At 41.2% G+C, this 25,922-nt stretch overlaps 1 protein-coding gene across 1 annotated transcript; it reads right to left on the bottom strand.

Moving 5' to 3' along the window:
* Window positions 1-874: 874 nt before the first annotated feature.
* MFSD11 (major facilitator superfamily domain containing 11) lies at window positions 875-25,685 on the bottom strand. The gene is made up of 14 exons (XM_054977831.1): window positions 25,536-25,685; window positions 25,148-25,319; window positions 24,186-24,241; window positions 22,146-22,253; window positions 20,783-20,862; window positions 18,200-18,296; window positions 16,152-16,210; window positions 13,736-13,880; window positions 11,634-11,674; window positions 10,465-10,530; window positions 8,732-8,857; window positions 6,139-6,313; window positions 4,149-4,284; window positions 875-2,928 (listed from the first exon to the last, which is right to left on the bottom strand). Exons 2-14 carry the CDS (start codon window positions 25,241-25,243, stop codon window positions 2,764-2,766), a joined length of 1,350 nt encoding a protein of 449 aa, XP_054833806.1. The 5' UTR covers window positions 25,244-25,319; window positions 25,536-25,685; the 3' UTR covers window positions 875-2,763.
* Window positions 25,686-25,922: the final 237 nt, after the last annotated feature.

The raw sequence follows: 25,922 nt of genomic DNA, 5'->3' as shown, positions 1-25,922 counted from the left end.
TACAAGAACTTTCAGACATAAATACAGAGCTAACCTGGGCACATTTCATCGGCTGATCAACATGGAGCTGGTTTTGGAGTGTCAGAAAGAGAAATCTGTCATTTTCCCCAAAAGGAGCTTCAACCAATCAGCTCAGCAGAAGTAAATCTCGACATTCTCTAGCTGACTTCAAATATTGCTGCAGCAAGAACCTTGAGCATCAGCCTCCAGACTTGAAAGTGTGATGGTTGTGCACGGGGCTGAGGACAGGCATTCGGAGGGGCGGGGGCAGCGCATTTATGCTCTGCTCTAGTTCCTCACCACTAAAATAGCCAAAATGGGAATTGGCGTGACCTCATCAGGGTATAATGTGCTATTGTCAGCTCTCTGCCTTGCAATGCAGTTTGAATTAAACACAGAATTAAACATTGGACTGGATTTCTATGGTAGACTTGGCCTATACAGGTTTTGCCTCCAACGAGACATGAGGGCAGAAGAGTGCAGAAAATAGACCCAGTCCAGGAGCTGTTGGGTCCCTTAAAAATGTTTCATACACACTCTCCCCATGACTCATAGACACTATTAGACCTTTTGCAACGAACTGGCTGTGTTTTAAGCAAACAGTTTGAGTCCTTGCAGCACAATCAAATGTGTTCATTTGGAAGCACGTCCTCTTGAACAGAAGTTATAACCTGGTTTTAGCTCTCCTGGAATAGAAATTACTTCCTGAAAAGAAAGCTGAGAACTGCCCAAGCTATGTTCACTCAGAAGCAAATTCCACTGCTTTTAATTGGATTTACTCCTAAGTAAATTCACACTGGATTGCAACCTTCGTTGTTTGTCACTTTCTATCACTCATAACAACAGTGAAGCTTATTATCAAGAAGAGATGCAGTTCAAAAATAAATTCTTATTTTCTTACAAAATAGACACACAATTCTGATTATATAACTGCTTTTACATAAGTCCGTCAAAAGTAAAACTTCCAAAAAGGTTCTACATGCAAGCCTTAAACAAACTTTTTAATGCAGCCCCACTAAAGTTGCTTTGTAATATCTTATGAATGTTGGATACAATCCTTTCGGCACTCCCTTTGGCACAAGCCCACTGAAAGTAGCTGATTTATTTCAATGAGGCTTGCACATGAGAAATTCCATACTGGGTTCTGTATTTGGAAATATCATTTTTACCCCTCTGTCTGAAACAACTGCTCTTTGCTCCCTTCCAACAATGCTCATGGAAAATTATTTCCTTGGAACAAAAAGTGAGGCAATCCTCACATTGTTTACCCCATAATAATTTGGAAAAAAATCAATATAAGCCAACAGTCATTAATTTGTTGCGGATAACCCTTGAACGATGCTTTTTATAACATAATGTAAACATACATGTAACTAAACAGACTTGTGATTGTCTCACATGATTTCCGTGCACTTTCCTATATTTACACATTAAGGCAGCAATCATACCCACACTTACTTAGGTGTAAGCCTCATTTAATACAGAGGGAGTAATTTTTAAGAAAACTCATATGGGCACGCTTTCTGTGTAGGAAATCCAAAACATTAAAAGTGGCCCCAAAACTCTGTTTCCACTGCTTTCTGGGTATACCTCCCTAAGGTAAAACTGCAATTGTTGCCTTGAATACAGGCTAGTGTTTCATTGGTGGGAGGATTTTCACTTGTAGAGTGCAACTTCCTCATCTCCCCACTCCCATGACAGCCTGAAATGGCTTTTTAGGGGAATTTTGAGCTAGTGCAAGGGGAGGGACATTGCAAATACTTGCCTGTGCCCAAATCCTAGTCCATGTAGCAGAAGACTCTGCCCAGAGGTTGTTACTAATCAATAAACAGAAATGAATGCAGCTAAAATGAAGCATGGCGCTTTCCTTATGCTGAATTCATGCATCCAAGTAATTTTGTGCCTGTGACAAGTCACGCTGAACTCAGTTAAGCCACCCAGGTATTTAAATATTTGTAGATTCATTATGATAATGGGATCTTTGGCATACATTTCTTACAGAGCCTTATAGCAGCAATCATCATCATGAGTTGATCCTGAGTAAATATAAATAGCCTCAGAGGATTGAGACTTTAATAATTTTTTGCCTCTGATTAGACTACATAAAATTAGCAAAATAGCTTGTGCAAATGTATTTAATTCCCTTACGCTACTTATCCTCTATATACATTCTCTTTTTCAAACCTGATGATAGTTCAGCTTGTAAAGTAAATGTCTCAGGAGAAAACGGGACTGGTAAATTAATCAGAATAAAACATTAGAACCTGTCTCAATTTCTACATAAATCCATGAAAGGAACTTCCATGCCTATTTTGGTGTGTGCTACAGTTTGTAGGGAAAACACAGACCCAGACGCAGGAAAAATTCTTACTAGACAGCTGGAGCAAAGTTTCAGACAGATAATTAAAAACAAAATAGCAATGTAATTTTTTTTAGAAGGGCAGAATTTCCACAAGGAATGGTCATAAACCTGAGATGTAATACTCAGCAAATGGTAATGGCATGAAGAATGGTTCGGCGCCCTGATTTCCAGGTCCTTCTTTCTCCACACTGTAGTAAATGAATCTTCACATCAGCACTGATTGATTCAGAACAGAACTTTGGTGCTTACTTTTTCCATGCCATGTAATAGCTCTCCATTGCACTAGGGTGGGAAAATATTTTCTTCGCACATGCTTTTGTAATTGCAAACGCTATCAATTCATTTCAAGAAACAGATGCTTGCATGTGAATATTGTCCCAGAATGATGAAAAGGCCTCCCCTTAAATGCTGCTGTAATCTATGTTCCTGGCAACAAAGGCTGGTGCTTCCCACTCCACGGTGAAAAAGGAAATTGTCCCAAAGAACCCGACTACAGCCATGATCAGGAGCTGCCACTGAAGAAGCAGATAGTTGCTGTAGAAAAAAGCTACGGCTGCACAGATAGACTGGAAAGGAAAGCAGGGAGGAGATGAATGTAAGGTTAAGTGACATTCCAAATCCGCTTGAGAGGCATTTACACTTAATAACAATTGCAGACATTAATTCCTTTTTTAATTAACTTCTTTTGCTTGTAAAGCCTATTCTTTTGAAATTAACCTTAGCAGCAAACGGTCACCCACATCAAACAGGACTCTATTTGATCCAAGGTCACTTCCAATAAGAGTCTGCCTTATCTTCACTGCTTGCCTGCACCAAATCCAAAACTGCTGTTTTGTTTTCCAGTCTGAGTGACCACTTGATGGCCTTTGCATTGTCCTCTATTTCATCTATACAAAGATACTAACCTTCGATCCAATTCTGAGCTTGACCTCAGAGTGCAGACCAAAAATTCTGCACAATGGGGCCTGGCACAGAAAATCCCAAACTTTTTTGAAATGGGGGTGAATGCCTACCCCTCCAATGGAGAAGTGAGGTGCACACCTGCACTCACATCACAACTTCCACAATGGAAAGTTGACCCTGAGATATTACAGTTGGCATTATAGGGTTGCCTAGCAACCCCATGCAACCAAATGTTTCAGGGAGAAAAAAAGGAACAGATGAGGGAAGGCGGGGAAAGCAGTGGGAAGAAGGGAAAGAGAAGGAGGCGGATAAAGCAGAGAAAGCAGCAATACGATTAGTGGAGGAGGAAAAAAATTGTGGCAGTGATGGGAAGGAAAAAGGAAGGGGTATGAGGAAGTAGCAAAAGAAATTATAGGAGGGTTGAGGACAAGGGATGGAGGCAAGCAAGAGGAGAGGAAGTGGGGGGCCAACAGAGGAAATGGGATTTCCCCTCCTCTGCAAATCCCAGTGGCTCCCCCTCTTAAACAATGTATCTATTAAAGTAATTGCGAGATTCTCCTGTGTGGCATATCCATCAATGTATGCATTCTCTTCAAGCCTTTTAGTTATCCCTTCAACATCTATTCTTTTCATTTTGCCAATGCCATCTTTTCAACAACATTTTTCCAATTTGGGTGCTCAAACATCCTGCATTAGTGTAAGGGCTTTGGGCTGTTGCTGCCTCCTAACCTTATGCAAACTAGGTAGCCAGCAGGATCCTTTCCAATGCTACCTCATAAAGCCTTCTCTAGACATGCAATTAAGTATACCACATTATTCCAGTAAACTAGACACTACATGTATAATAAAAAAAAGTCTGGCTGTGCTTGGTGAGAGAGATTACCTGAATAAATTTGAAGATTGCAAAAGCTGGAGCGCTGTCTTCTGCATACAAGTACCCCAAAATACTAAGGAGCTGAGTGTTGAAACAGCTGTCGCCTAGACCCAGTAAGAAACTGCAAAAAATAGCCACTTCTTTGCTGAAAAGGAAAAGATCATCAACCACACTGTGATTAAGCAAAACATTTACAACTATTGCTGAAAATATAGTATTACATACAATTGTACCATCTTTTATGTTGTTACTAGTGATTCAAGATTAATTGAGAAAAGTTTCAAGATATAGGTCGTTGCTGAACATTATCGTATTTCTACATTGCCGTTAACATCAAAGATGGTTAGCGTGTGTTAATGAACATTTTACTATATCCTTTAGTAGAATATATTTATTATATTTTTATTATGCCATTCCTCCAAGGAGCTCAGGGAGGCAAACTAGCTTCTGCTTTCTTCCATTTTATGCTCATAACAAACCTATGAGGTAGATTTGGATGAGATTAATCCCAGCTTCAGGGTAGAGGGGCAGAGGTTGAAACATATTCTCCCCTGCCCTAGTCCAATACTCTAATAATCAAACCACAATCATTTATACTAAGTCATGTGTCTGTGGACACTTAAATCTGAGATGGAAGCCATGAATGGAAAAGACGCATCTTCCTACACACCTGATATATATAAGGGGGGGGAGGGAGGAGGGGGGTTAAAAAACCAAAATGATAAAAGGAGTGCCTGTAGCTTTAACCAGATGTGCTCAGTGGCTGTTGTTAGGCAACCAAGTAACAGTTAGGTCAGTATTCCAGGCTTGGTTTCTGCCAGTAAAAGGCAGGAAGAAGGGCCTTTTCCAGACCTATTTTAGCCTTTGAAGGAGGATGCACCGGGGCCAGGCCCAGAAGCAACCACCAGGCGATTTGATACCACTTGACTTGCACAACTAACCCAGAACTGGCTGCTTGCTACTTTTCAACAGCACCCACCCACCAAAGCCAGTGTAGTGCAGTGGTTACAGTTTCAGAGTATGATCTGGGAGACCTGAGTTCAAATTACCACTCTGCTGTGGAATGATGTGGAATGATATAAGCTTCTTTGGGTCCCTTTTGTGGAGAAAGGCAGTATATAAATGAAGTTAATAAATACAGATGAAGAAAAGGAGCAGATAAAAGGTAAGTTGTTTGGGCGGTTGGAAGGACAGAAGGATGTAGGGAAAGGTGAGCATATGGAGGCTGCCAGGAGGAGGGAAAGTGGAAATAATGTGGGAAAGAAGATAGAGGGAAAAGTGAAGTATCCCTCCCAAAGTCCTTGCGGGCTCCCCACCATGCAACTGGGCCAAGCTCAGCTGCCACCATGCATTTGGACCATAGGGGAGAGGCTGCCAGGAGGAGGAAAGAAGAAATGTGAAGACGGGGGCGGGGGGACAGAGAAAGGTGGGTGGGAAGGAGAGCAGGAAAAGGAAGAAAGGCTATGGCAGGGAAGGATATGGTGGGGGAGGTGGAAATGATATGCCCCCCACAAGTCCTTGCAGGTCCCCCACTGGTGGTTCTCTAATAATAATATAATATAGCGATGGGCCACAAATGCTTACTATTTCTCCTGAACCCAGTTTTGTACACCTTCATATGTGTATTAGGTGAGATTCTAGGGCCATTTTAAGCTATGGAATGTAAAAGAAACTAACAAATAACTGCCTAATGCATCTCATCACCAAATCTCATGATACATAAAACCCCTTCATACATTTGGAAAATGTGATGACTGTGAACATTTAGATTAGTCTCTAGAAGACCCGATCCACTTTATTCACCTAGTGAAAGGGGATATTCCCAATGTGCAAAAAGCTGTTACAATTGAAAGATACGCAATTTACTTGGAAAAAATGCCTCTAGAGATTCAGAGGAAGTGATCCAAGTTTGAAAAGGAAGGCAACCTGCTTTCAATGAGGTGTATACTGACACCTTGATTAGGTGCTCAGTTTTCAGCCCAGTACAAGGAGGAAATACCTTGGCTCCATGTATGCTATGTGGTCTGTTCCCCGCATGGAGGCAATGGGTGCATCGTTTGGCATGTTATAGAATATCAAATAGAAGGCTATAAAATGGATGATGATGCCAAACATCACCACTGGGTTCCGGCCAAAATGGTGGCTTTTGCTCAAGAGGCCAAAGAGTCCTCCACCTGTGGACAAAGTGGGAGGAAAGACAAAATAATTTCGAGTAAACTCAGTATTCACAGTTTAATCAGATTTTTACTACAATGTAAGGAGAAAAGTATCCTTTAAAATCTTGTATATGCTACATAGGGTTGCCAGGTCCCCTGTCCTCCCAGCGGGAGGTAGGGGCCCAGCACCTACCTGCTCTGTTGTCTGTTTCACACACAAAAAGCTCCCATGCTCCACGGGGGGTAGGGTTGATTCAAGCCAAATCAGGCTGCTGTGGAGCGGCCAGGGGGTGGCTGTGGCCCAATCCAGCCATGGCCCAAATCAACCCGAATCTGCCCGGATCAGGCCACTGCGGATTGCAGGAGTGCTCCCATGCTCTGCAGAGGCCCGATTCAGGCCTGGATTGGGCCTGTGGGAGCATGCTGCACTGCCTGGAAGTGCTCCCCTGGGAGGCCCGTGCCTCCGTGCCAGCCAGGTAAGCCGGGGCCGGGGGGGTGATGGGTGGGAGTGGGAAATCCCCCACCCCAGCAGGGGACTGGCAACTCTAGTGCTACGTCAATGGAGAGGGAGCAAGCAGAGCAGAGTTCTTCTGAGCACTAGCTTCTTAGTATTACTACAATTAAAGAAGGATTGACCTTTCTACTTATCAATCACATTTTTATCCTGCCCTTCCTACAAGAAGCTCAGGACAACAAAAACATTCTCCCCTTTCCCATTTTATCTTCACAATGTGTTTGTGAAGTAGGTTAGGCTGTAAGAAAGTGTCAGCTTCCTGACTATGAGGGGATTTGGATCCCCCTCCTAGTGAACAAGCTAATCAGTGTACTGCACTGGCTCAGTGGTGGGTGTTGTAGATAGTCAAATGAGCCAGAAAGCAGGAGACACTGCAACACAGGAAAGGCGAATCTAAACAGAAATGGCTGCTTATGACACAGAATGAGACCTACATTCCAGTACGTGTCCCCCAACTCAGTACTTCACTGTATGTTCCCCAGCTAGCAAGCAACCAATACATAATTCAGGGGTATCCAAAATCACTGAGCTGTGGGTACTTTGGGGTTTGGCAAAAGGTAGAAAATGTCACCATAACATGGCTGCCATATTGGCTAGGGCCAGTCTCAACATGTTGGGAAGTTCCAAGTCAAGCATCCTGCTATGATGGAGAGAAACGTCTCTGAGTGGGCGCCTCCAGCAAATATAAAGGTGATGCCTACTTTTCTGTAGCATCTTCTCTTTGCTTTGGTGAATGAATTGGGCACCTGGAAACATGGGGAAGGGGGCAAACTGGAGATCACTGGCCTATTTCTTTCAACAGCAGAAGAGGTGGTAAACCAGTGATTACATTGTACCACTTCAAACTGCAGGTAGAGACTCACATGACTGAACAGAGCTCCACGTCGAAATGAATTCTTGAAAACAGAAACTTGGCATTTCAGGGGGAGGGGTAGGCTTAGAAAAACCTTACACGACATCTAAGGGGGTTTTTTATGTGCAGGAAATGTTTTTGAGTGGAGGTTCAGTCATTCATGTGAACCTACAGACTGAAGCAGTACAATGAAGACCAGAGATCACTATCTCGTCTGCTGCTTATGAAAAGTGATCCTAAGTATGCCATGAACTTAGCTGTCTGCTGGGACTCAACAACAAAGAAGACAACCTGTTTTTTATACGGAACAGCTGCTTAACTTTGGCATTATGAGTCCCATGCAGCTAGTATATTCTAATGAGCCTAAAACACTGCTTGGTTACTATCAACTCCAATATCAGTATATCTTCATCCAAGACGCTGCTGTGTCTTTTCAGAGGGGAGGTGAATGGTTACTAGGAGCAGGGGTTTTTTTTACCTCTTGTGGTACCCCAACTTTGGAGCACCCTTCCCCAGATGTTCAACTCCCTCTGATGCCAAATAATTATCTCTCAACTGTTTTATCTATTGCTAAATATTTGTTTTAAGCTTGGACAACATTTTAGTTGCTTGGTAGCTTTTTATTTATTTGGGTTTTTTTCGCCATTTGCTTTGATGGGCTCTTATTTTAATATTTTAATTACTTCATTGTAGTTTTGATGTTTTTCACTGTTTATGGGAAGATACTTTGGGAAGCAGTATTCCGGTTGAGGTAAGGATACAAATATTTAAGCTAAGTAATTAAAAACTTGCTCGTCGTTCCCTCACCTCTGACTTGAGGATTACTGATGTTTTATTCCCTTCTGCGGTACCGTCTATTGGTGTCTTTTTTAATTGCTGGTCATTGACCGTGAAAAAAATAAACTATCTAATCACTGACTTGAGGATTAAACATCTAGCGCAGCTGCCGCTTAAATGCATTACAAACGGGACTACCTTATTCCTTGAACTGCTTGCATAAATATACACAAACATTTACAGCTGCAGGCCAAAATTATTTTCTACTATATCAAATTCAGCGTGAACTCACCTAATATTTCTCCAATGCCAATAAAAATACCAGAGAGCCCAATCAGGCTTTTTTCTTCAGCACCGAATTTATTTACAGCACCTATACAGGTCCCATATACTCCTGAGAAGAATGTTAATTCCAGACCTTGAAAAAAACAACATTATTTCAGATGTGGTTATGCACAACTGCTTTTCCCTTAAACACTATTCTTACAAATACTAGCTAGTGGGAGCTGTTGTGATAGTCAGATTATTTATTTTATTTTATTAGCTTGCTATTCCGTCCTCCCCACAAGCATGCTCAGGGCGGATCACATCATTTAAACACAATAAACAACAATAACTATACAATTTTCCATAAAATTCATAAAAACATTGTGAGAGTATCATCTCACAAATGAGTTTCATAAAGTAACACTGAAAACCCCAAACAAGCACTTAGTAGCAATCCCATTCCCCACAGATCACAAGTGAGTTATAGGGTCATAGCTTCCAAATAACATACCCGTCTCTCGTCATAAAAATAATCTTTAATATTATAGCAATAGCAGGATAATGTGTAAAATCTGTCCCAAGAGGCCACCGACTTTTAATAATAACAATAACATTACATTTATATACTGCCCTTCAGGACAACTTAACACCCACTTGGAGCAGTTTACAAAGTATGTCATTATTATCCCTACAACAATAATCACCCTGTGAGGTGGGTGGGGCTGAGAGAGCTCTGGAAGAGCTGTGACTGACCCAAGGTCACCCAGCTGACTTCCAGCGGAGGAGTGGGGAATCAATCCCGGTTCTCCAGATTAGAGTCCTGTGCTCTTATCCACTACACCAAACTGGCCCTCTTTGTTTAACTCTTGTACTATAGTAACGATGGTCCACAAAAAAATACAGTTGATTTTTATACAGACGATGCAGATCTCTTTTCTTGTACACCTAGCCTTTGTGTCTGAAGGGGAAACCTCAAATATATGACTGCAGCTAAGGAATGATAATGGGATGGAAGGTGGCATGATACAGCCCAGTGTTGTCAGATCTCAGAAGCTAAGCAGGGCTGGTACTTGGATGGGCAACCAGCAAGGAAGACTCTGCAGAGGAAAGCAATGGCAACTCACCTCTGCTTCTCACTTGCCCTGAAAGACTCTTGCTGGGGTTGCCATAAGTCAAATGCGACTTGACGGCGCACAGACAAGGAATGATCGCTACTCTCAGTAGTAACCACCAGATGGCAATCTTGCAAAACATCTCTCAGCAGGAACCAATAAAATCAGCTCCCATGCCAACACAGTAAGAGGACTCCCTACAAATGCTGAAAAAGACACCTAAGACTGTTGGAAAGGAATCCTTTAAAGGGGTCAAGGGACACAATCCATTAAGTGTCTAGAGCAGCCAAGGCTTTCTATGTAGCTTTGTCCAGAGCAGCTGACAGCCAAGACAAGCAGCTGTTCAGAACAGTCAAGAGAAAAAAGAAAACTGTAGTTCTTTGCATGACTCTCTAGCACCGCATGAACCCTGGGCTTGCCCTGTGAAATGCTGCATACTTGAAAAAGGAGTAGAAATAGGAACTGGCAAAATCATTGAGGATATAAGGAAAGGAAGCATATAAGGAAAGGAAGACTCAGCCAACAACAATGGACTTAGGATGGCAGGACAAACGAGCATTGATAAAGCTGCTCTTGGCCACAGAAAGGATACTTTTCTCAGTCCCAGACAAACCCCATTTAGGAGCATTTCTGCCTTTGGTTGTACCTGTGTAGGCTGTTGTGATGCTAAGTAACAGAATCTCTTTCGTGAAACACAGCTTGATAGAACTTTCTGCAAACAAACCACAGTAAAACAAAATCATGAAAATCCTACTCAGTGCTGAGTTAAAGAAAAAAGGGGACCTCATCTATGGCCTTTATTACCACTCACACAGCAATATATAGGAACAAGAATTGTGGGGAGTGAGAAGAAATGAAGGTCACATTCCAACTTTATGAGCAAAGGCAGCATAAGATATGCTAAAATGCTCCTTCCTTCTTTACTCCATGACTGAAATATATTCATTTACTTTACTTCATTTATACCCCACCTTTCTCCCCACTGCACCTTTAAGACTAAACAACTTATTTGTTGCATAAGCTTTCAAGAACCACAGCTCTCTTCATCAGATGCATCTGATGAAGAGAGCTGTGGTTCTCAAAAGCTTATGCTACAAATAAGTTGGTTAGTCTTAAAGGTGCTACTGGACTCTTTACTATTTTCCAACTACAGACTAACACGGCTAACTCCTCTGGATCTTTCTCCCCACTGGGGACCCAAAATGGCTGAGATCACTCTCCTCCTCCATTTTTTCCTCACAACCATCCTGTGAGGTAGGTTAAGCTGAGCGTGTGTGACTGGCCCAAGGTCACCAAGCAAGCTTCCATGGCAGAGTAACTATTCGAACCTGGGTCTCCCAGATTGTACTCTTAACACTCTTACCACTACTCCATGCTGACATTCCAGTATACTCTGATATATACAAACAGCATGATCTCATACTGGAATTGTTTGCAAGCATTTCCATTTTTTTTCCTCCTTGAGCTCGTGGCCACTGCTACCCTGAAAGAAACAGTCAAACTGTACTGAACTTCCAAAAATCTCTCTGGAAGAGAACTAAAGACACTTTCTCCTCCCAGGGCAGCTCTCAGACCATTATACTCTACTATGATCCTAGAAAATGGAAAGCATTGGTATGTAAGAAAAAGGGATACAATACAGAAAAACAGGTCATAGTTGGAGGATGGAAGCATGCAGCTCCCTTCTCAGTTTCTGGTGGGTCCACAAGTGAGTTTCTAAATTAGAAGGATTCCCATCTAACTATAACTAGACATGATGGAATACCTAAGATTGTAAAGCTTCCAAGTGTAGTTCTTGCATCGAATTTTACTTACTAAATGCATCTGCAGCCCTTGTCATTTTACTTTGGTCAGACCTGGTTAAAAACAAATACATGTTTTCAAGGAAAAAATAAATACCAACCATTCACTGAGCTGTAAAACATACATACTCATTTCCTCTTACAACATTCATTTTTACATATTTGCTAATGAATCAGAAATTTTATAAACTCAGTATGGGAAACAGCATCACATGCAGAAATGAAACCATGGAAGTTGCATCAAAATTAATATTTTCCTTCAGAATTTACAGTGAATTTTTCCCTTAATTTTCCCCACCATCTTAAACACTGATTTAAAAAAAATACCATATGAATTTTAAAAATCTAGTTGCCGGTTCTTAGGAAAAATTGAAGGCCGTAGGAAAAGAGGAAGGACTGAACAAGAGATGGATTGACTCAGTAAAGGAAGCCACAGCCTTCTGTTTGGAGGTTATTAATTCACAGGGTCATCGTAAGTTGGAAGCAACTTGAAAGCACAAAATACAAACAATTGCCTGAGCATTTTATGTCACTTGGTATCTTAGTGCAAGTTGTGTTTATCCGCATTCAAACAATGAACCTTAACAAGGCTCCATGGGACAGAAAATTCTCAACAGCAGCAACATAAAAAAGCTTTGCATGCCCCTGCAGAATTTTTATTTCTGAGTGCCACAAAACTATCATCTGGAATTGCAACCTAATATTCTGTCATTTTTACAGGTTTTGCAAACAGGTTATTTTGGAAAATTTAAAAAGACAGTTTTTGAAAGTAAACAGTCTTCAAATAAATAATCGTTTTATTTTTCTTTTAATTACAGGGAAGTAATGGTGAGAGCATTAAAAATCTACTGGGTTGTTAAAACTATGGAAGATACTTGCTACCATATAAAAATTCCAGTTTGGAACTAATAAGCCAGGCCTCCAAATGCTTACAGAAGGTCAGAATCCTTTCCACTATGGATCTTGATACGACTGGTCCTCCCTACAGCAAGTACTGGTACCTCAAGAGCTGAGAGACTGCTTCAAAAGGAGAAGTGATGAATTGTGTTATGTCTCCCACATGCTCAGATCTCAAACTAAATTAATTTGTCTTTCATTTAAATGCTATGGATCCTTTCGTTTTACATCTTCCAATCACCCTTCCATGGTACTTCTCACTTGCCAGGAGGGGGGTGCGCTTTGGGTTTCCGATTTGGGTTTTGAACCTGAAGGGCCGATTTGGAAAGATTCAGGGTTCCCGAATCAGCTCCAGCATTGCTGAGCCAATTCGAGAATCCCGAAGCAAAGCTTTCTGAAGCTATTTGTATCACTTCGGGAACTTCTGGGCAAAGAGCAACACTTTTCTTGCCACTTGCAAGAAAAGTGTTGCTTTTGAAACACTGGCTGCTTTACAGCTGATGGGAGGGGATTCACTGGAAAAAAGCCTTTTAAATGCCCTCTGCTTTTTTCAGCTGACAGGAGGTGCAGAGAGTTTTCATATGAGCCTTCACCAGCAGTCGTACATTTTAATCCTGTGCTTTCTGCAAGGAGTTTGGAGAGGCATAGAAGGCACTCCTTGCTTTCAATTTATCTTCAAAACAACCCTATAAGGTAGGTTAGGCTGAGTGTATAACTGTTCCAAGGTCACTCAGCATGCGTCACTGCTGAAAGAGGATATGAACCTCTCTCTCCTCCCTTTTAGTCTTAGTTCCACAGCTTCACCACACTGGCTCTCACCACTCTGAAGCTATATAGTCCAAGCACAGGTTGACCATGCCAACTTACATCATCCAGCCGTAACTATGTATAATTCTGTCAGGAGATCCTGACCCAGGTGTTGAAAACAGAAAGGCGCTTTCCCTTAACCCAAGTTGCATTGCCCTAAGGTAGATTCATTGCTACTTTATCCCATGGTGGCTCCTTCAGTTCCAGAAATATGACTTCAGTCACGCAGTTTACCTTGAGTACTAGTCAAAAGAGCAGCCTTTGCTCATTAATGGAAAAATACAATTACTCGTGCATTTCTGCAGGGACAACTAAGTACAATTTGTCTTGTCACTTGAACAAGACGTGGTTAAAGCAGGAACATGTGGATCTAGCAGGAGGATTGACTGTATGGATCTATATTGCACTTACGTTGGTTCTACAAGGTTATCAGCACCACCTGATATTTCCCCTTCTTCTGTATTCAGATCCTGTGGATTCCTAATGAGAAAGAACAGAACAGTGCCTACAAGACTGATCACTGTCAGAGCTATGAAGACGGTCCTGCGGTCATTCGCTGGGGGGGAGAAAAAAAACAATACTGAGTTACTCCTTAACAAACAACTATTGCACTGAAGCATGATAGATCATCTTGAAGACAGCCTACTAGACATATTGATTAATAAACTGTCCACCAAGGAAATATTATGTCCCAACTTAACTGTGTACACCAAGCACCAATCCATATGCAAAAGAACCTCCTCAGGATACAGTGAAGCCTCCCGCCATTAGCATTCCACACCCTGGGAAACTCTTACAGGATGACTCAGCCCAACCCCACCCCTCCTGAGTAGATACAAATGACCTGCCAACAGCTTTTCCACACTGTGACACTGAGAGATCTCTGTCTTTTGGTGCTACACCTCTGAAGATGCCAGCCACAGCTGCTGGCGAAACGTCAGGAACTACAATGCCAAGAGCACGGCTATACAGCCCGGAAAATCCACAACAACCATTAACTGTACAACGTTGACGTAAGGTGAATGGTTTGCTTTTGGAATAATATGGTATGGGCACAGAAGAACAGAAAGGTATGAGAAGAGATACAGAGCTGAGCAAGGGTTTTATTATTGATTATAGTGCCTAAATGTCTACTAGGTGCTTTGACAAAACAATCTGGCAACATGTCAGGCGACCAAACTGTTTTTAACAGAACACGCATAAAAGTAATAACTGCAAACAACACCAGGTACACTATAAAGCAATTATCTTTCAACTTTTCAGATCCAGGACCCACCTTTAACCCCCCACTGGTGGCAGTATGGGACTCATTGAGCTGTAAGCATGTGACATCTCAGTCACATGAGAGGAAGGAGGGACAGCATGGACAACAGGCCACAGAACAAGAATGCTGGGGAGAGGAAATGCAAGTTGAGCCCCGGGAGATACACCGTAGTGAGGGACAAGCCAAAGGTCAGAGCCGTGGAGAAATTCTGTCTGCTGCTGTGAGATCTGGCCTCTGTGTCATGCTACTCATCTCAGAAAGTGCAAAGAGAGGCAAGAAGCATGACACCCTAGTTTTCTAGGCTTGTGTGCCCGAAGCTGGTCTGACTAAAAAGCAGCCCCCCTCAAAATCTATAGGGACTTATGACCCAGCAGATGGGGCTCTGTTGCTATTGTCAGTTACGAATAAGATAAAATGTTCTTGTCTAATATCTATTTGAAAAGAATATATCATCCAATTCTTAAGATTCAGTCTTGCAATGTTACCTTTGTTATATTGCAATAGTATGTACTTGTAGCAGACCCCCTGTAGTATTGTCTGTGTTACATTTTTATAATATGGTCGGTATGGCTATAACTCATTCAGAAAAAATTTAGTCAAGTCTATGAGTTGTAATTGATTGATCAATTACACCTGCATACATTTACAAATAGGTAAATATTCTGAGGGAAAAGGCATTCTCGGTTGCCAGTTAAAGCATATACATACTGTAACATTTCGGAAAAGGCATTTGTTCAAGGGGAAGAGAGAAACAGCACCATCTCTTCTAAGGTGGGGCCTATCACCTGGACTTTTTGGAAACACTTGTATTAAAGTTTAAATTGTTCTTTAAAACACGGGCTGACCCATTAATTAGAGTAATTTTTAATCAATCAAAAGGTTTTAAAAATGTATTAATCTGATTCATCAGCCCTATATTGCAGCTGTAATAAAGCTTGAACGTAAATACTCTTTAGCTAACTGAAAGCAGTGTGCATTAGTTTAAACGCAACAATATTTTTCAAAATTTCTAATTACTCCCTACCAAATTCTGCTGAAAGAGTAGTTTGTTTTCTCTTCAGCTGTCTCATCCCTAATATTGGTATTCTGCCCCAAATTACAAAATATCATGATGTGTACAACTACAATATATACACAGCTGTAGCAGCATCCTGCTTTTGTTTTTGTTACGGCAGTCATACCATTGGAATGCCTGTAACCAAACAAATATATTTTTGGTTCTCTGATGAACATGCACTATGGCCAAGGACTCCTTTAAAATGCAAACTGATCTAATCCAGAGCTGGGCCTAAATGAAGACTGCTGCCTAGGGCCTACAGGATGGGGGACCTCCAGGAACAGCTGGGGGAACAACTAGGTCTCTCCCAGGACAGGAGAATCAATGAAAATCTCCCCCCTCCCCCGCTTAGGCCACTGAAATTCTACATGGGATCCAAGTCAGAGAACAGATGGAAAAACAACAATTGCTTACTTTATTTCTGGCAACAGCACAGGTATGTCCTCTGATTATTTCATCCACCATCTCCCCTCCCCTTAAAATAATATGCTATATACAAAACCAACCTGCTATATGGGTCTTCCCTTGCCAGGCAAAGTATATGTACAGATTCCCAAAAAACAAGCTGTGAAAAAAAATCATCACTAGTTAAATTACCTATCTGCATCTTGGAACAGAAAAACAGCATTTCAGTTCTTAATAACAGTAATAGTAATACAAATAATCTCAGACAAAATAGAAATTAACTTATCCTGCTAAGAGATGTATGCATTTCTCGGGTTATAAATCCGAAGCCCACAACAGCAGTGCCATAGGCAAGCAAGGTACATCTACGTGTCATAAAGTCAGTCCAACTATATGAAAGCAGCAAACATGCTGCAAGGTCAAGGTAATCTGAAGCATATATTCTGAGCTTGGTCTGAGAACAGCCATGAATGTGACAGCCATACCACTACTTGATTATATCACTGCCCTACCCTTTTTAAACATTTCGAAAGTTATTTTTAACATATCATAGATTTTTAAAACAAACAATATTAACAGTTGCATTAGTATCCATATAGCATCTGCTTGGTCTGGCTGTTGGATCATTTCAGACTGTTCTCATCGACTCATACGGGTGTAATACTTGGAGTTGTGAAGGTCACCACATATAAATGGGAGCCTTGACCTTCCTGGCTAATTAAATCTTGCCAGGATATGATCAGGGCTCCTTTAGCCAGGTTTAGTAACATCTTCCAGATCTAAGGAATTTATCCCAAAAGGGCAGTGATGTCCTCCGGTATAGAAACAGTTTTTAGATAAGAATGATCTATCTGGCTATCTGTGTTCCAGCCTCCCATGTTGGGAGAGGGGGGCATATCCTGAATGCCACATGTTTCTGATATGGCTTCAAGCCTGGTTATGGGTCAGAGACCGCCTTAGTAAGCACTAGTGGATGATCTGTATTTAGAGGTGTGAAAAGTGGGAACCCCAGAATTTCGGGTCCCAAATCCCCCCAACCCATAAGCAAGCTTGAATTTGGCTAGGGAATTAAAGGACTGAAAGGCTATAACTGAGAAAAGGGAAGGCCACCAGCTGTAAAAGGAGATCTGGAGGCTAAGAAGGTTTGCCAAGTTGTAGTTAAACCTGGATAGTGCCAGTTACTGGATGACACTCTAGTAAATATCTGGAAGCAGGAGACGGGTTAAGCAATTTGTGAGTAAACTGGCCAAAGTTCATTCTTGGGAGTGCTTCTGCATGAATGTCTGGAAAACTGGAGAACAGATCACACAAAATCATAATTAAAATAGGAGCTGTTGCTTGAGGCATTGTGCAAAGACGGACTGGAGGAGGGTGAAATAGGAGTGCTTGGAACTGTTAAATATTGCTGAAGCTTTTCCTTTACAAATGAAATAAGCTTGTCTTTGAAATGATGTAGTCCAAACACACATAGAAGACATTTAAAGGTTGTAACTGAACTTTTGGCCTGTGAATTGTAAGCAATATAAACTTTTTTCCTTTCTAAAAGGACCATCTGACCTATGGGAACTCTCAGCAATTCAGAGAGGAAGAAGCTTAGAAAATACTATTAGAGAAACTTTACAGGAGGCCACACCCTCCCCTTCATAGAAAAGACTATTACTTGTTCTCAAATAAAGGACCTGCTGGCTGCGACTCTGGCAAGCACATATCCAGTGAAGCAGCAAGTAAGATACTAAACACTGCCCCCCCCCAACAATAAGCTACAGATATTTTAGAAGAGACAACTCTTAAAACAAAGAACAATCTCAGTACTCTTTTTGATTTTCTCTCCAATTGTAATGTTTATTGCCTGCTTTAACTGATGCATATGCTTTATATTTCTGTAATATAAATGTAAGCAAATGTTTTATATTTTTGTGAATTATATATATATCACTGTTTATAAGCTGTCTTTATCCTATCTATGTATCTACATATCAACATTTATATATAAAACATGCCCTTCGACTATATAGTGAGTGTGTGTTTGTGCATGCCATATATAGTGTGTGTGCTTATGTCTCTGCATACTTCAAATAAAAAAGAGAAAAGTGCCAACAAAGAACACTAATGAGCTAAGGTGGAAATAACCAATAGTTTTATTCCTTACCTAGACTGCAGTAATGCCCAGAAGATTCCACTGTTTCGGCCAATTGTGTTTTCATTGGAATTTATTGTCAGACAGTTTCCCTGTGCAGTCCACAATACTGAAATATAATTAGAATGGTAATAAGCAAGGGAAGAAAGTCACGTAGAGCTTGTGCACACAGGATACCACATGGCATCTGCAAACATGTGTAGGACAGTTAGCTAATTCTGTTGTACTTTTAATACAAATCTTAGGCATGCTTTGTACGTTTTTAAGTACGCACCTGCATTTTTTAAAAGTGTTCCAATTATGTAGAGTGTGAATGTGAGAAAGTAGTATTTGAAAATATGTCATACAAGTAAACACTAGTCAGAAAGCTGGAATTGGCTGCAACTCCTTCTTGATTTGTTGCTCACCTCCCAGGTAAGGATGCCAGGCCACTGCCTTCAACCCCTTTTGGGGGCAGAGCACAGAGAGGGGAAGTGGCAATCAATGTTACAATGTCATATAAACCATACAGTTTCAGGGATTTCCTAGATCACTGTCATGTTACTTCCCCCCTCCCTCACCCCCTCCCACTTCCTCTTGCCGCTCATTCAAGCAGTGGCAAGGGCCAAGAGGCGATGGTAGGAGGCATCCTACTACATCAGGTAAGCTGGCAATCTTACTCCCAGACCATTTTCACATGGGTCATTTGCTCCTGGTCCATTGTTGCTGAGAAGGGTTCCCCCGGCTTCTTCCTCACAGTATTATGGTACCTTTGTGCACCTCCCAGGGATTCCCTGGCTTTTCTCTGATCTTTCCCAAATTTGCTTTGCTGTGCAGTTTTAGGGATATTGCAGCAAAGCTTTTTCAGCCATTTCCATCACCCACCACTGGGGGGCTTTTGGGGGGGCAACTGATTATTGTTACACCATTATAACAATCCAACCATGTGTGTGACAGGTTCTCCGAATTCCAGGCTTTCGTTTTAGTAAATGACATCTCTAGCCTATTTCATTGCAGAGATCTATGAGGAAAGACTTATCTCCACAAGGAAAGAGTCTACAGACTTATTTTTAAAAATAGAAGAAATCTGGTAATTCAGAGAACTCGATACACAGATATTTATCATTATAATGATGTAATTATATTAAATTGCCAATTTTTATAAAAACCCTGAAAAAGTCCTGGTGGCATTGGGGGATGGCTTCTGCTAGGGGTCTGGGGTAAAAAACTATAGGGGAGGGTAGTCAGTCAATGGCTGGCACCTTGTGGGAGATGAAGGTCAGGGACATAGAAGGGTGCCACTAGGAAAACTGGAAGTCATGTCATGCCATGCCACTCTAGGAATCACTGGAAACTGTATGTAAAGCCATAGAGTTTCTGGTAATTCCTAGAATGGTGTAACATCACATCCTGGTATTCCCCAGAAATGACATCACATCAATGTGCCAGTGGCAATTTTTAAATTTTTTTCACCCGCCGCCCAAAGGACGGAAGTGTGGGTTGCCAGAAGAAGGTCTCCTGCCATAGCAGAAGACCAGACAACCCGACTATGGGAATACCTCTAACTGTTCATGTTCATAATACCAAGTAAATACCATTGTTCAGCTTATTGCAGATGTCAACCTCCTTAGCACTAAGGGTCACTTTTAAGTTTCATATAAGCTGGAGACAACAACAAATGTACAGTACACTTAATGTGCATCAAATGTGATTGCTCAGAGGGAACACTGTTTCACCTATTTATTTTTTTCTCCTGAGCATCTCAGGACCCAGAGTAGATAACAATAACAATATAAAAACAATTGGATAAAAATAAACTTTAAAACAACCACACAATATATTAACAAACCAATTAAGAAACACCTTAAGCCCCACTAGGAAGATACTCCCTCTTCGTCCAGCTTCAGGCTCTCCCAAAAGTTCTCTAGAATAACTCTTGTCTGACAGTCTCACTGGAAAGCCAGTAGCATAGAGGCCCCGTTGACCTGTTTCACCTACAACATCACCTTTGTCATTTTGAAATCCAACTCTGGGTTGTACATTCAGCACATCCCCAGGTGATGCAGCCAACAGACAGGTCAACAGATAATGTTGACTGAATTTGCAGTTTCATATTTACTTTTTGGCACAAATGAAAAAGTCATATTATTAGTTGCAAAATTTCTATCTATTGCAACTGGAGGACAACTAAGAAGGGTAAAGTCAAAGTACGATGATATTTTATTTACATCGTAAGACCTGTGATGTTTGATTTGCATATTATCGTTATCGAAGGGAACAGAATTAAACTGAAACTGAACTGAAAATATAACTCTTAGTGGAAGCTATTCCACATGTGTAATTTTCATGTATCTGATTATATGCCTTGCTTAATATCACCTTTTCAGGACATAGTTCTGGAGAGTTTCCATCTTGTGTAGCAAAAGTAAGCCTTTTCCACTTCCTGGAAAACCAAAACTTAAATACTAGAAAAGAGGCACACCTACGCCCGCCTAAAGTAGTCCTTTGGATCCCTGCCTACACTGCAGACTTTCAACAAGAGCCTAGTATGACTTGTGGCATAATACAAAAGCTACAAAATAAGAGTATGGCATACAAAAAGAAGGCAAGACTTACTAGCAGCTGCTACCCCAAGGAAAACAGAGGCTGTGTAGAAGCTCCATGTAGACGGCTCAATAAAAATGGCAATATATATGCTGAAATATAACAATGCAGTGTTCAGTTTTAATGTGGATAATGTCAAGCCTGTTATATCTTTCTTCATATTAGCTGTACTGTTAAGCTGCTGAAAGCAGCATTTCTCAAAATGAGGTTCAAGGGCCCACGGGGGTCTGTAACTGTCCTCTGGGGGTCCATGGGTCCTTCGTAAGGATGACGGGCAGGCCCTTCTCGTGCCAATCCAACTAACATGAAAAGAGAGCCCTCTCCATTTTCTAGGAGTGGGGGCAAGCACTCTCCATCACTGGACGGAGAACGGAATTAGCTTTCACCTCTTCCAAAGGGTGAGAGTTCACAGACTGTTGCCATCGCCAGGAATCACCTAGTTTCCAGATCACCTCAAAACACCAGGCAAGAAAACACATGGATTGGTTGCCGGGAAACAATAGCTCAGGCTCTAGTAACTTGAGCTGATTGAATGGCAGTAAAGGAACACAGTCCTGATGTAATCAAAATAGTCATTTCCCGCACAAAATTGAACGTAAAGGCTTTTCCAATGCAAAGGGCATTGCATCCAAGGCAAAGGATTTCAGCATCCATAAACAATAACAGCGAGTGGTGTTTTTCAACTGAATACCAAAGTTCAGGTTTATGTAATGCATGTGTTTTTTGTTTTTGTGAACAGCTCTGAAAATTCCTTCCCACTCCTATTCTCCTATGGCTAGAAATGATTAACCAAAAAGATAGTTTCTTGCTGTCCCCAGTGCAAAGTTCTTTCCCATCAAAGGGTGAGATTGATCAGAGCCCGGGTCAGGGCCATTTGAGTTGTGGCCTATAGAATTACCTGCCACCTGAGACCAGACTTTGTAGGCCAGGCACAAGCATTTTACTTTAATTTGCTTTTAAAGAGGACCTTCTATAGTTCTCATCAAATCATTCTGAGGATGTGAGAGGACAGAGGCCTCCATGGGGCATGCAAGGCTTCCTGCATACACTTTGAAAAAAACCTCTCCAGTGCATGGTGAGTGCCAACTAGAGAGGAGAAGACTATGCTTGGGGAATTAAGACATTTTAAAAATTAAAATAAGGGTCATTGGGTTGCTAAAGTCTGAGAAGCACTGGTCTGCTGGCAAAGAATACAATGTTTTAGGGTATGAATGGCTTATATTCTGCAGTGGGCTCAATGGGACTCTGCAGTAACTCATATCCTAAGTTCTTCTGCCAGTAATACTGTGTTCAAGAACATACTTTGTCTTCTAAATGTAAGTAAAAGGAAGAGGCAGAAAGAAAAAAAAGAAAAGCTGTAAGGGGTTTCACTTACCTATAAAAGATGCCACTAAAAAACATAGAGAGCTGTGGCCCAGCAATTGCAACCACTGAAGGCGAAATAAGATTTGATGCTGAGAAGACTCCATAAATAATGGCCATGCTGCAAAAAACAATCATAGTCAATGAATAAGTATGTAAAATAAAATCCAAGATGTTACTTGATGCTAATTTTAACAGTATCGTTTCAGGATATCTAAATGCATCACCACTTAAACGTGCTGTGTTATTTGTGCCTTATTTCTCTTTCACTTCTGTTATATAGTGGCTAACATATTTGTTGTGTGCACTCAGAGGTTTGCAAGGGAACACAGCTGCTTGCCACACAGGGAAAGGCTTGCGTTGTTTTCCCACTGCTTTCTGTGGCTGCCAATACAGTGCAATCGAAGCTGGAAATTCAGAGATCTTGATACAGAGATTGTTATAATATTATAATCAATTGCCAGTTTTGGAGGGAAAAATGCACCCTGGTGTCAGAGGAGGAAGTTGCCACTTCAGGGATAGGGAAAATGGCTGCTGTGTGGGTTGAAGGACCAGGAAAATGTGAAATTTCCCACTCACACAGCAGCCACCCAGGTTGTATGGTCTCCCCTTGCCCTCTTTTCATATATCATGTTGTTGTCACTGCTTTGCTTTATGCTAGGGTTGCCAAGTGGGGGAGGATAAGCGGGCAATCAGTGTCTTTGATACAATGATGTCACTTCTGGCACAACCTGGAAGTGATGTCATCATGTGACACTCTAACACTCTCCCAAAACTATTTGGGCGAATGCCAGAGCATAACCTAGCATGATGATGTCATTTCTAGGTCATGCTGGAAGCAATGTCACACACACCCCATTTCACCTGGGCATTTCCTCCTGCCATCTAGCTGAGCAGCAGAGGCCAAAGGGGGGCAGGGGGGGGGAGATCCCCTGTCCCCAGTGGAAGCTGGTAACCCTACTCTATACATGTAGGCTGATCTGCCATCTTGTTCTAGTATATGTTCCTGAGAAGTAACTGCATACTCTAACCCTTAACTTTTGGAGAGGCTTACCTTTTGGAGAGAGGAAAAGTCTGGTGTAAATCTTACAAAAAGTTAATTTCTTCTAAATGTTGGTGCACATATTGAATAAAAGTTTTAAAATGCTAAAATTTATTTAATGATAATTGCTAGTACATCCCAAGAATGTAGAAAAACATCATAAAAACACATTCTACAGCTACAACTCTCCCAGCAGTCATGGGCTGTCACAGTCTCACTAACTTCTATGGGGTTATTTTTGTGGCTTTGCAGCTTACTCCAATGGTAAGGTTGCCAACTCCGCAATGGAAATGCCTGGAGATTTGGGGGCAGTGCCTAGAGAGAGAGCTCAGCCATATAATCCACTATCCTCAACTGCCATTTCCTCCAGGGGAACTGATCTCTATAATCTGAAGACCGGGTGTAATTCTGGATCCCCAGACCTCTCCTAGAGGTTGGCAACCCTACTCAATGGGGAATACACCACTAATTTTTTTAAAAAAAACTCATTTATACCCCACCATTCTCCCCAATGGGGACTTAAAGCCGTTTACATCATTTTCCGGTCCTCCATTTTTTCCTCACAATAAACCCTACGAGGTAGATTAGGCTAAGATCATGTGACTGGCCCAGGGTCACCCAGAAGGTTTCTATGGCAGAGCAGGGATTGAACCTGGGGTGCCCAAATCTCAGTCTGTCACTGTAGCCAATATACAACACTGACTATCAAGTCTGTAACAATATATTTGTGTATCATACTTCTACAGGCCTAATCTAAACTAGAGACAAAAACTAGAATAGAAACACATTTGTTCCGCGGTAGAGGTGCTTTCCTCCAGTAGAAGTAACCTTTCTCTGAAGTAAAGCACTTGAGGTGTTTTTTATCAGTAGAAGCTCCTTCCACATGATTAAGAGAGCCTTGACTAGATCCAATTCCATTTTACAGATTCTGGGTCACTATCAGACTTAATTCACCCACATAGTGCAGCTCAACAGCAACAAAAAGAAAATAATATGATTAGTGTGAGGTACCTGGTGTAGCCACTGCCATGGAAATTTGTGTCGTTTAAATTTGTGATAACAGTTTGCTGTGTGGAAAGAAATTTAAAAAAGAATTACATGAACATTCTTCAGAAATCAGTTTCAAAAGATAAAACTCCAGATGCAAAACTGAACCAACAATCAAAATATGCAGCTCAGCAACAAGGTTGTTCATGCTCATTACATTTCAAAGTAGTCAGATTGTTGCTACTGTTATGCCCCAAGGTAAGAGGACTGACTTGCTGCTAGGACTTGAATATCAGATATCATAATGTCACTCGGCCATAGAGACAGAAGGATGACCAAAGCTTGAGCACATGCAACTGCGTTTGCATACTATGATCTGAGCTCCCTGAGTATTTTACTTAGGTCAGTGTGTGTTGCCAAATCTGGTTTGCCAAGATAATGCAACTGAAGGCTAAGATGAAGGGTATCTGCAAGAAAGGAGGTACCCCTGGTTTCGTATCCCCCTCAAAGCACTAGAAAAGCTAGAGGACATCCTTCTCCCTACTATGCCTGTCTAGCAGCCAGGAAACTCCATGTACTGGATGAGGGTAGTCAACAGGCAGGTGACAATAGCTCTATTGCAACTGGGAAGAAAAAAGAGATGTAAAAGTTGGCGGCAAACAACTCTCAAATTCTGAAAAATAAATCAGGAAGTTAAACAAGGAAGTGATGGGAATTATTTGAAAGAAAACTTCAAGCAAATGCTTTTATTAATGACCATTTCCTAAACAGTATCCACGACAATGTTTTATCATTTTTGCTTCAAGTAGCAGATTGCCTTATTAAATGTTTTAAATTAGGAGAGGGGAACCCCTCCCCCAATAAAAATGGTTACATGAGCTTTCAGCTGATTCTCTCTGCACTAAAAAGAAAAAAATACATTGAAGTCTCAAAAAGAAACGGAATGCATGCAGGAAAAAGAAGAGTATACTCATATTGGTACTTACAGCAACATTTCCACATGTTTGGAAAGCTGTGAACATAAACATAAAGGCTACTCCTAAAAGAATGACATTCAACTGCTTTTTTGATTCAGGATTCATTTTGGGTTTTCATGGAATGAGATCAAACTGAACTGAAGGAATGTTTGTCTTCTAATTTTCTTCTTCCTTTTTAATTCTGCCAAGGCAAAAACAAATCACAATGAACAAAAGTTGTTTTAGAATGATTACCGCATTAACGCTTAGTTTCTGACAAAGTAAGAGAGTATATGCCTCTGTAACGAAATAGAACAATGGAAAAGGGAAAACACATCCGCCTAAACGACTAGATTTTCTGTTGCTTTCACAGGCAGAGTTGCCGCAGATTACACCTTGTTATTTGTTCAGTGCTTACCTTTCCTTGTAAAGAAGAAACATTCTGCAGCAGCTGATTTTCTTGGTTGCTCTCTATATTTTTGAGTCACTTTTGCCCCCAAAGCCCAAAAGTCAGTTTTGACCAAAAAATCACCTGACGAAGATAGGCGCTTTCATACACAAATCATTTCCATTCATGATGGACAGGAAATAAAGACCAGTTCACACAAGTCAGCTGATTAAAAAACCTTATGAATTCTGGGAAATGTAGTTCTAGGCTTTCCTTTACTAAAATGAGGAAGAACAAACTTACGGAAGCAAGTAAGCAACATAGCTATACTTTTTCATATTGTATCTCATTGATGATTCTTAACCATCCATGCAGCCTCATTTGTGAAATAAAGAGAGGAAATTAAGCCCAGCACCA

The sequence above is a fragment of the Eublepharis macularius genome, chromosome 4 (assembly GCF_028583425.1).
Source record: "Eublepharis macularius isolate TG4126 chromosome 4, MPM_Emac_v1.0, whole genome shotgun sequence".
NCBI lineage: Eukaryota > Metazoa > Chordata > Lepidosauria > Squamata > Eublepharidae > Eublepharis > Eublepharis macularius.
This window is presented reverse-complemented; position numbering and strand designations above follow the sequence as displayed.

Coding starts and splice junctions, on each gene's coding strand:
- MFSD11 (XM_054977831.1), bottom strand. CDS start 25,243: ATGAATCCTGAATCAAAAAAGCAGTTGAATGTCATTCTTTTAGGAGTA. Junction 24,242..25,147: donor AAACATGTGGAAATGTTGCT/GTAAGTACCAAT, acceptor CTTTCCACACAG/CAAACTGTTATCACAAATTT. Junction 20,863..22,145: donor TTTAGTGGCATCTTTTATAG/GTAAGTGAAACC, acceptor GTTATATTTCAG/CATATATATTGCCATTTTTA.